Below are 11,399 nucleotides of genomic sequence, written 5' to 3'. Positions count from 1 at the left end.
TAGCTGAGGTTAAACCACAACACCACCCCGCGACTGAGAGACGCTGCCCCTCTCTCCTCAGGCTTACTAGAGCTAGCACCACAGCTCACTAAGATAGACCTCCGCCTCTTACAATGGCTCATACGTAGTTTTGTTGTGCTATCCATGGGGTAATGCTCCACAGTGAACCAGGATCAAGTCCATTTGCTGAAAACTCACAGGTTGCCACCCAGCAGTCAACCTGCTGCTGTGACAGGGACAGGCACCCTGAGGGGACTGCTGTCCTCCCTCCCTCTTCCCGTGACTTCCCAACTCACTGCAGCAGGCAGTTCACGCACGGAGAGTGTCTCCAGTGGAGGTAGACGGAAACCCGCAGGCAGGGGTGATGCTTGTAGTCCCGCAGCACAAGCCGGACGCTGTAATGAAAGCCAGTGTCGTGAGCCATGGCCTGCAGGCTGCTCACAGCATCCCGCACCGCCGGACAGCAATCTCTGCCCAAGAGCTGACACAGCAGAGGGAGGGTGGGATGAAGAGCTGGAACAAAATGGCCCAAAGGAAAAAAAATTAAAAGACCTTCCGGTCACTTACCCCTTAAATTTATTAGAGAGCAGAATGAACTGGTCCTTTGAAAGCCGTCTGACATCAAAACGACAAAGAGCTTTAAACTCGTGGTAAATCTGCCTCTCGTTCAGCCCTGGCCAGCCATGGACATGGACAACCAAGGGAGGGGGATGTTGGCTGGGAGCATCTTCCCCAGAAAAATTCTGGAAAACATACAGTACTGAAACATATCCGAGTCCAGAAAACCTACAGAAGCACTACTAATATAATAATACGCAGAACGCGACACGTAAGTAAGAAGGGTTGTACAGCGCGGCTGTTGGCGTAAAAAAAATACTTTTCTTTTGCCTCAAGATTCTCTTAAACACGAGTCACAAAAGCAAGCTGTCACAATTACCGTGGAGAAACCACCAGAGGAGCAGCAAGCTCTCTTGCAGAGCAGGGAGAACTAGGGCAACATAAACCGACTCATGCCATCTTACCGGAAAACCATATTAAAACATTTCTCCGAGCTCAAATTGAACTCACTTGCTGTTTTGAGAGGTCAGTTGTATCATTCGTATGATGGCAACTTCTGCCAAGGTGGGCCCACGCAGTAGTGGATTTCTCGCCCCTAATGAAGCCACCAGCTCAGCTACTGACCTATGCACCCCACACACTGGCCACCGACCTGCAGTTCATACGCACAATGCTCGAAACACCACCTCGGATGACATTCACTTTGTTCAGATACTCAGCTAACACGGTGAGATACTGAGAGAAAGAAGGATCGGCCTCCACTGCATCGCTACAGCAGGAAACAAAAGGGAACAAAGTTGTGTTTCTCCAGCACTGCACAGCGTGTCTGGAGCACTGAGCTCCCAAGGCAGCTCTTTAGAGACAAAACACATATTTCTTCCACGGAAGTCAAAAAGCTGCAAGGAAAGGGAAGGGATTTGAACAGTTGCCTCTTAGGAACTTAACTGAAGGCACTGAGTCACACAGATTTCAAAAATGGAAACTCATGGAAAATGATCTGACCCTTCCCAAGTGAACTGAACTTGAGAGCGCCTGCTCCAGGATAAAGGAGTCACAGTGCCATTTCCCAACCTCTGAGCCATCGCACGGCCCCTGATTTCATTTTTAAAATGTCAGCTTTGACATAAGGCTACTACTTTCAGATTTATTTTATAAAAATCTAATTAGAACAGTGACATTTTCAATGACACTTTCTCTTATCCAAAAAGACAGGCCAGCCTACAAGACAAAAAGTCAGCCAGAGCGAACTGACGACTGTTTTCCATAGGACCCATCCACGTAATGCAGTTTTCAGTGAACATTTAAACATCACTCACTCTCTGGATCTGCCCAGTAGCAAATGAGCCGACTTCAGAAGAACTAGGAGGAGGAACAATGAGGTGGCATTAGCACAAAGCTGAAGGAACATAACAAATGGAAAGCAAAAACTCACTGAAGTTCAGCTAAATTACTAAGAGCGACAGACCATATATAAACAAGTATTTCTTAGAATCAAATAGGGCTACAGAGCAGGAAGGGAATTGCCAAGAGCCAACACAAACTCTGGAGAAGTGTTTAAGGAGCATTTTACCTGAACCACAGAGAAACGCATCATAGCCAGCCTCGTGAGGATATTTCTTCTCAGCTGTAAGTGTCCAACAGAAATCAGAAGGCCTTTAGCGCACTGTGGAAATCGTTCCACTGCAGAATCCTAACGTTTATAAGATCCACTGTTCTGTTTTGGAGTTCCCCCCGCCACCCGTTCTGTTTCCTTCCTCACCCTGAAACCCTCACACTCCACAGAGAGTCTGTGCTCCCACGTGCATTTTAAAAGGATACCAACAAAAAGGTGGCAGTTACACAAATGGCTGAAAAGCACAGCGAAACGCACAATTAAAAATCTTAACTTTCATGAAGATCTAAACCAAATTGTGCTGTATGTGTTATGGATGGTGTGGGAACCATTTAAAAACACAGGAGGCACTGCGCTGCAGGCCACCATGCTGCCAGAGAGGCCAGGAAACACCTGCCTCGCAGCTGGTGTCACACCGCCTACTGAACACGACCTCCCGCACGTGCAGCACCTCTGAGCCCAGAGCAGGAGCCGCTGAGCTCCTGCTACCTTCTGGGACCTCCCAAATCCAGACGACCCACTGGCACTCGCTCGTGCTTTGCATGTGGACACCCGCAGAGTAAAACCAAACCCTTTTAGCTCCCTGACGTGGGAGAATTGCTGAAGAACATACCGTATCTTGAGCAGTCACTTGCAAGAACTATCTCTGGGCACGCTGGATCTTTGGCATTTAGGTTGCTGCTGGAGACAGGTGGATGTGTAAGATTTCTGTCTTTCCTCAGCACATGAGAGACAAGTGGCTGTCTAGTGAGCTGTGGCTTCATTTCAGGAAAAGCTACTCAAGACTTTAAAAGTAACTTTGGCAGTATTCTTAGCTGGATAGTATCTACCAGCTTTCTTCCTGAAAACTAACTCCTAAATACTTCCTCTCTCTTCCCCCAGTCAAACCTTCTAAGCAGCAATTCTGCTCTAATTGCATACAAAATATGAGAACAGAACTAAAAATTAAAGGAAAACTCAAAGGGAAGGGGTTGACTGCATGGGCCTATTTGAATGGGGAACTCTGGAGGACCAGGTAATAAACAGGTACCCACGGAATGACTGAAATACATGAAAGAACAAGCAAAGCATAAAAACTCATGAGAATCTGCAGTCTGAAATTGCTGAAACAAACAAAAAAATCCAGCATCCCAGCACTGTTTTTATATATATAAGCATGAATTTCATATCTCCTTCTTTGGAGTAGGGGGTGAGGGGAAAGAGGTGAAATTTTGCTTTTCTTAGCAAGAGTGACATAAAAACAATTTATCCACAAAAGCGGTGTAAAAAAAACCACAGAACTCTTCTACATCATCATGGCTAAGCTGATGAGATACAATGTCTGCTCATGTGCTCCGTTCGAACGTTGTGTTTAGTTACTGCTTTGGACTCAGCGTAGCCCTTTCTTGGGAGCCAGCTTTGGAAAGCAGGGTGTATTTTCACCAAGAACTGAAACTCACTCATTTCATATCACAACATGAACAACACACACCTCTGAAGTGGCACGTAAGGCTGTCTGCAAAGCAAACTTGCGACCAATGAAGTAATGGTGGTACAACATGAGAAGCGACTTAGAACAAATAGTTTGCTGCATGATTACTTTATAAAAAGATAAGGAAATCTTTTGCCCTTAAATTTAGAAAGACAAGAAACCAGCTGAAAGACATGTGGGAGGAGGGAAAGTCCGAACATACGAAATGATCTGACTTTGAAACAAAAAACAAAAAAACAAAAGGATTGCAGAAGGCTTTACAGCCCACCACTTACCTGCACAAGACCGCATACACCTCCACAAGACTCGATGCTCGAGGAAATGGGTATTTCTGTAAAAGAAGAAGATGTCAGAAAACCAACCGAGACAGACCTCGTGGTAAGGGAGTTCATCTACTGGCAGTGCCGATTCCTTTAATGAGATCTAAAACCCGCTTTGTCTCAGGGCAACACCAACCACAGGGCACTGAGGAAAGATACCCTCTCTTTTGGTTGAGAGAAAAGCTCCAAATAAAAAGACCTTTGCTTCTCACCTTCCAGATGGACTTTGTCACAGTCTTGGTGTCTAGGAGCACAGGAAACAGGTTATGAATGTTCCTTTTAAACTCCTCATAGCTCTCTGAAAGGCAAACACGCGTGGAGAGAGACGTCGTAAAAGCCAACGGTATTTCAAATGAGTAAGAAGAGCAGTTCACCTCTCCTTCCGAGGAAGGACACATCGCCCCAGCAGTCAGAGCTCAGAGGAGGCAGCCATTGCTGCCGCTTGCTAAGCACTGCGGGTGGGGAAGGAGCACTGCGTTTACTGTCCCACCCCACCGCGCAGGCAGCAGCTGGGGGCAGCCACCACGCACAGCCTTACCTGGGAGGGGCTTGTAGAACTTCTCATGAAGGTGCATAAGGTCCATGAGCATGTTGTGTCCCACCAGGGGCTGTGGGAAGAACATAAACCTAACAGCCTGTTGGAGCATAGCTTTGGACAGAGGTCAGAGATAACAATTCTAGGCATGCTCTACAGCTGTGATCCTTTCCTCCGGTGGACAGCATCCACAGGTGCTCACCAGAAGTCATTCAGGCTGCAAAGCTCAAAGAAGAACTGCTGCTTTCAGGAAATCAGACTTGTGGATTCCCCGACAAGGGTATTTTTATGGCAGCATTCTAGTTTGAGCGCACCTAAAGAGCTGGGTGGATTCTCAGTTCAGCTGAACCCTGGGAAAACCTTCCAGCGATCAGATTTATAGGCTCACTCACAAGGAGAGGGACAGCCTTAGCCTGCACATCACCCACAGCATTCTGAAGCAGAAATTCATGCAATAATCTGCCTACAGAACCTAAGAATTTCCACACATAATCAGACTAATGGTCCCATAAACTGTCTGTCACGTGCTGAAAAGCATAACTTGCCCCAGAGCTTTCTGAGACGGTGGCTGGTGCTGTGTGAGGATTTTCAACACTGCAGACTCCTGCATTTTCTCAAGTGACATCAGAAACACATTACAGAATGGGTTCTGGCTCCCGCTCCCCCGGCTGCACTTGGTTTGCAGGAGTAATAAAAAAGTAACAGCGAGAAATCTAGTGTCTGGATCCGTAATTCTGAGTGTGCCTTGGGAACGGGTCATGGTCGGTAAGAGGATGTAACGTTTAACATGCCTTTTTTTTTTCCTAACCACGACTGCTATCCAAGAATTCAGTTTTACCGACAACAAAACAGGATGATCACACTGTGCGGGTTGAGTCGTTTAATACAAATTACTACTTTATCTTTTATCATCCCTCTACATCCAGCGTAGCAAATCGAAAGAGATGAAAAGTGAGAGTAGGGATGAGGCACTTTACCTTCTTGGCTTTAACAAGCGTCTGGAAGAGGTTGGTGAAGCCGCGGGCAGACAGGAGAATGAACTCCTTCCGGCAGCAGTCATAAGAAGAGTTCTCCAGCACCCGGCGATGCTGTGGACTCACTTTTTTCACCATTACCTAAAAAGAATGGTCACTGGGCGTCTCTGCCTCCCACCCTAGTTGTATGTACATTGCTTAGTGGGTTCCAGTCATGCTGAGGACAAGTTCAGCTTCTAGGCTATGAAGGATGGAGAAATAGTGCATCCCCTGGGACCTCAAGACTGTCTCACTTCTCTCCCATAGGGAGATCAGTGCCCCACAGACAGAGGACACCTGCCCTGTAGGTGTCTTATTAACGCTTCTCTTGTTAGGAGGATGCTTCCTACCACAGGTTTTTGGAGCACAAACTAACATAATTCAATTTAACTTGGCACCAATATGGTAAGTTCATGGAAGTAAAACCCAGAAACAAACAGCAATTGCACAAACCGAGTCCTCAGAGGCTATGCTTCAGGTAAGAAGACTGGGTACATCTGTCATACTGTTGACTTTGCTTATCAGACTAAAATAGTACTAATGAGGAGAAAAAAAAACCAAGAAACCCCAAACTGTCATCTACTCCTAAGCAACTGACTGGTACCACACCCATATCACGTTTTCAGAAGGCCACAGGTTTAATTCAGAAAATACTGAACCAAACGTAAAATAGCAATAGCAAATAACAAAACAGCAAGCCAGGTAACAGACAGAGTAAAAGTCTTCAAAGCACCTACATGGCAAAAGTCAGCAAAGGAAAACCACCCCAAAAAAGGCTAAAAACTGGACATTGTTGTGGAGGTACTGAAGGAGAGATCTAACAGAGTCTGAAGACAAAGAGAGAGTCCCTCCAGAAATGCCCCAAGGACAAGCATTTCCAGCTCATTTTGTGGCTACAGGACAAACAGAAACCAAAGTTATTCAGTTTTCTATATCCCTTCTCTTGGGATCCCACAATCAACACTTCCCAGAACATGCTTTTGTTATTGCCTTCTCCTCTTCCTTGAACCTATCATTAAAAGTACAAGCAACATGTCATAGTCCCTGCAAGAATGCCAGTCCTATCTGTCTAGATAACAACCCTCTTTACAAAAGGTCCACATTTCCATCTCACCTTCTTGTCTCCAATAGGCTGTGTCCAGACATTTTGGAGACCCTGTCTCAGAACCAGCTGAACTTCAAACATCTGAGAGCCTGAGACCAAAAAAAAGAAAGTCATCGTGAGAATTTCAGGCAAATAAGCCTTTGTGAGGACACAAAGGAAAGGAAAAGACTAACTGAAAAGAAGAGGGAGAAAGGCTACTACTCTGAAAAAGACTGACTGTGGATTTGGAAGGTTCCAGAGCAACACACCCAGGAGCCAAGCACAGATGAGAGGTACCAATGCATGTTCCCCCACAGCTGAGAAGGAGCTAACCCAGTCATCTTCTGGACAGCATTCAAAAAGACACCTTAATCGGTCTTTCTGCTTACTTAAACAAACATCTTTCTTGTCACAGGTGCTCACTGTTTCCAGACCCTGCTGAGGCATCACCATGGTATCTACTACAGCTGACATAGGAGATAGAGGGGGAGGGGAGTGTGCGGTGTTTTGCATTTCACACACTGCAAAAAGGCATCAACAGACAAAGCCTTCACTACTTTCTGTCCCTCCTAACTTTTTCTGCATTTCATCCCCTGACCTAGAGGGTTAAGATTTGGTTTCTGTGAGCAAACCTGCAAAATATTCTCTGCTACAATTCCCAGCCCCTCAACTCCTCCAAAACAGCACAGAAATTCCTCAGCTCTGCTATCGTGCTCCCAAAAGCCAATGCAGGTGGCAAGCAGGCTGTTTATCCCCACTGGCATATCTATGTGTCTCCATTGGGGCTCCTTGTTGCTCCACACGAGAGGGAAAAAGCTCTGAAAGGAGACCCACCTTTCCCTTCTTCAAGGTGAAGAAAACAATCAAAAAACAGATCACCCAGGATTTAAAACAAGTCAAAAGCTGTCCTGATAGTGAGCAACTACAGACTCTCCAGCTGCTGCTCTGGAGAAGCACCAAATGGAAGTCGGTTACCACAAAGGGTGCTCCGAGCCCACTTCCACTAGAGAAAGACCCACCACCCCAACGGAGCATAAAGCAGAGGCCAGGGATGAATGCCTGACAGGAACTGAGGTGTAAACAGGGGCCAAAGAGCTGTAAAGGCAGGATGGACACAGGTGCTTTCCCGCTCAGCAAAGCTGTTTAACAGAATGGGCGAAGGACAGCAGCAGCCCCAGGGGTCCAAGAGAAGTGATGAAGCCACTCGGAGCCCACGGGAGGCACCCTGTTTCATACCGCTCAGATCCTGCAGAATCATAGTGTCCTCTTCCTCTGCTGCAGCTACCCAACAAGTCACTTCATCAATAGCCTTCTTCAGCACGCTCCTGTCCAGAGCACTAAAGCAGGGTCGGGGGGGTAAAGACAGCACGTGAGAAAAAGCTCTTTACAGACAGAGCCTTGTGCCTTGCTGTGGGAATGCAAAAGCACCGCTTCCAACATTCACTCAACTCTCCAGATTGTATCCTGTGCCCTCGGTCTTCCTTCAGACAGACTACAGCATGCTGGAACAGCTGGCTGCGAAGCGTTCAGACCAAGGGGCTTTAATGTTACTACACAATGGGATCTGAGTGAAGGGGAGTGTCCATACAGACAAATATTCTCAGTACTCAAGAGCTACCTGTCTAAATAGTGCTCACCTGCTGACTTTCCAGCTGCCTGCTAAGAGATACTGGCTGAGGATCTTCTCCTGTGCCTCATTCATGTACGGGATTCCATCCCTGGCAAACTGAGGGGAAAAAAAAAATGTCAGGTTGGTTACTCTCCCTTGGACTTTCTTGCAGCAAATTAGAGAACAGCTGGTCAGCCAGGTCGAAAACTGGCATATATTTTGGAGGTGCTAGTGTTCCTCATTCTCAGAATACCCTCTTCAGAAATACAAACTGTAGGTAATCCAAGACACATTCTTACAAGAAAGGAAGACATGCCTGCGTACAGAAGAAAAGGATTTTATCAACTGTAACCAATTTTTTTCTTTGCTTTTACCTTTCCTTAAATGAGATCATAGAAGAACCATAGAAGCGTTTAGGTTGGAAAAGACCTTTAGGATCATCAAGTCCAACCATTAACCTAACACTGCCAAGTCCACCACTAAACCACATCCCTAAGCACCACATCTACACATCTCTTACATACCTTCAGGGATGGTGACTCAACCACTTCCCTGGGCAGCCCCTTCCAATGCCTGACAACCCTTTCAGTGAAAAAATTGTTCCTAATATCCAATCTAAACCTCCCCTGGTACAACTTGAGGCCATTTCCTCTTGTCCTATCATTTGTCACTTGGGAGAAGAGACCAACACCCACCTCCCTGCAACCCCCTTTCAGGTAGCTGTAGAAAGCGATAAGGCCTCCCCTGAGCCTCCTCTTCTCCAGGCTAAACAACCCCAATTCCCTCAGCTGCTCCTCACAGGACTTGTGCTCCAGACCCTTCCCTAGCTTTATTGCACTTCTTCAGACACGCTCCAGCATCTCAACGTCCCTCTTGCAGTGAGGGGCCCAAAACTGAACACAAGATTTGAGGTGCGGCCTCACCAGTGCCCAGTACAGGGGACAGTCACTGCCCTACTCCTGCTGGCCACACTGTTCCTGATACAGGCCAGGATGCCATTGGTCACCTTGGCCATCTGGGCACACTGCTGGCTCACATTCAGCCGGCTGTTGACCAACACCCCCAGGTCCTTTTCTGCCGGGCAGCTTTCCAGCCACTTGTCCCCAAGCCTGTGGCGCTGCCTGGGGTTGTTGTGACCCAAGTGCAGGACTCAGCACTTGGCCTTCCTGTCCAAAAACTCCTAAACAGTGCTCTGATGTAATGACACAGTCTGAATTTTATGGGAAATGTGGCAATATGTAAGATGCAGATAAACTGAGACTTCACCACCTTCATGGCTAGTAAAGACTCCTCTTTGGGCCTGTTCAGTAGGTGCTTTTCTCAGCTCACCAGATACAGGTTTTCTTCTTTTGAGGTAGGGAAATCTGTCCAGGCTGACAGAAGATGTGGTTATTGCCTCTGCGACAGTTCAGAAAAAACAGCACTGACTCTCCCTGCTGATAACAAACCACATGATCTATTCCAACTTTAGCAAGATGCTATTTACCCCAGAAATGCAGCATTTAGGGGTATTTATCCTAATTTCTCCTTTAAATGCACAGGCTTCCTCTGTCCTAGATTTCTGGCAGAGAGGTTACACACCTTATTATAGTCAAAGCCATAATGAGACAGGAACTGAACGGCAGATGCAGAGAGGGTGAATTCGACATCCGCAGCTCCCAGTGTTGAGGGGAAGAGAAAAAAGTTGTATGAATGCACCACGTACCTACGAAGAAAAGAAAAACCTCTCTAGAAGATAACACAAGAAATGACGTAGCTCCTCCCAAGAGGGTTCTGCATACACAGTGTTCACTACAACAGAAAACCACTTCTTACTTACTTGTTTGACTTTTCATTTGAAAATATTGCCAGCCCTGCAAGAGAGAGAAACCTGCAGTGAAACGGCAGCGTTTACCTGGATGTCTACAGGTGTGAAAATCAGATAAGGGATATGGGGATCCCCTGATGGAGTGCATGTTTTCCATTCACTAACGCCACAGCGCAAATCTCAAGAGCAACTGCCAGGCCACACCCCAGCTCCCCGAGAGCTGAACAGGAACAGGCTTTTAGTGCAAAGTGGGAAGAGGAGTGGGGTCTGATTAAACAGCAAACAGGCTGAGCAATGGGTGAGAAGTGAGCTGGTGACAAAAATCTCCAGCTACACATACACAGGTCTGTGGGTCCGACTACCCTACAAAAGCATTTGGAAGGAGCTAGGCACCACAGAGGACTGAAACATGTTTTTTACTACTTAAGAGGGTTTTTTTCTGTTAATGCCTAAAAAGCACATTAAGATCTTACATAGCCTAAGGCTTTGAACAGTAAAAGCGATTTTGGTGCTGGTTTCTTGTCCTCTAACTGGGTTCTCAACTGCCAATAGCCATCCACCACCACCACAGGCCCTTACTTGTGTTGATAATTTAAATTATTTTAGGAATATCAGAAATATTAGCCTTCGTTTTCCTCTGATAGTCCTCTTACTCATGCACTGTATAAAATGACACAGCCTTGACTAGGAACTGCTGCCACCTACTTCTTGCTCCCACCCTCTGTTTTAAAAGCCCTGCACTTCTATCTGAAATCTTAAAACACAAACAACTTCAGACTGGTAAGAAGAGTACAGCCCACCTGACTTTTAAGTTATTTAAAACATTGAAAACTTGATAGTATTAGACTTCAGAGAGGGAAAACCCACAAACCAACCATCCCAACCAAAACAAAACTTACCACAGCAGGGAGATGGCTCTGTAAGAGTGAATTCAGACCAGAGCTACCTGCCGGGCTTGCCAGCTGGCACAGGAGGGGCCTGGGAGACCGTTTTGCATGTGGCTTACCAAGCTGAGGAACGGTGAAGCGCTGAACGCTCCGCCTGGCCTTCAGGTACCGCTCTGCAGGGGAATCAAACAGGCTGCGGGCAAAAGCAGAATTGGGGGAAGGGGAGTGGAAACAAGGTTGGCAAGGCACAGGTGGTTCTCACGGAGCTAGAGCAGCACATCTCCCTCGCGTTGCACATCCAGCAGCTTTACCTGGGCTCGCCGCTTCGTGGGGAAGTTGAATGTAAGCCAGTAAACTCCATATCAAGGGCTGTTGAGGCAGAAAGAAGACACGACCATCTGAAACATGACGCACGCATCCCACTGGCGCCAGGACAAGGATCTCTGAACACCTCTCTTAACCGTAACCTCCGTGCCAAGCCACCGGCAGCCAGCTCTGAGGGC

General features: G+C 46.8%; 1 protein-coding gene across 1 annotated transcript; it reads right to left on the bottom strand.

The window, feature by feature from the left end:
• Window positions 1–292: 292 nt before the first annotated feature.
• Window positions 293–11,257, bottom strand: PNLDC1 (poly(A)-specific ribonuclease (PARN)-like domain containing 1). The gene is made up of 17 exons (XM_010157741.1): window positions 11,208–11,257; window positions 11,016–11,089; window positions 10,022–10,055; window positions 9,784–9,907; window positions 8,231–8,319; window positions 7,830–7,930; window positions 6,624–6,703; window positions 5,474–5,611; window positions 4,500–4,569; window positions 4,174–4,259; window positions 3,917–3,972; window positions 2,784–2,851; window positions 2,129–2,182; window positions 1,875–1,917; window positions 1,228–1,327; window positions 568–743; window positions 293–395 (listed from the first exon to the last, which is right to left on the bottom strand). The coding sequence occupies exons 1-17, from the start codon at window positions 11,255–11,257 to the stop codon at window positions 293–295; spliced, it is 1,446 nt and encodes a 481-aa protein (XP_010156043.1).
• Window positions 11,258–11,399: the final 142 nt, after the last annotated feature.

This window comes from Eurypyga helias, unplaced genomic scaffold (assembly GCF_000690775.1).
Source record: "Eurypyga helias isolate BGI_N326 unplaced genomic scaffold, ASM69077v1 Scaffold46638, whole genome shotgun sequence".
In the NCBI taxonomy this organism is placed as follows: Eukaryota; Metazoa; Chordata; class Aves; order Eurypygiformes; family Eurypygidae; genus Eurypyga; species Eurypyga helias.
Note: the sequence above shows the minus strand (reverse complement) of the source record. Positions and strands in the feature narration are given on the sequence as shown.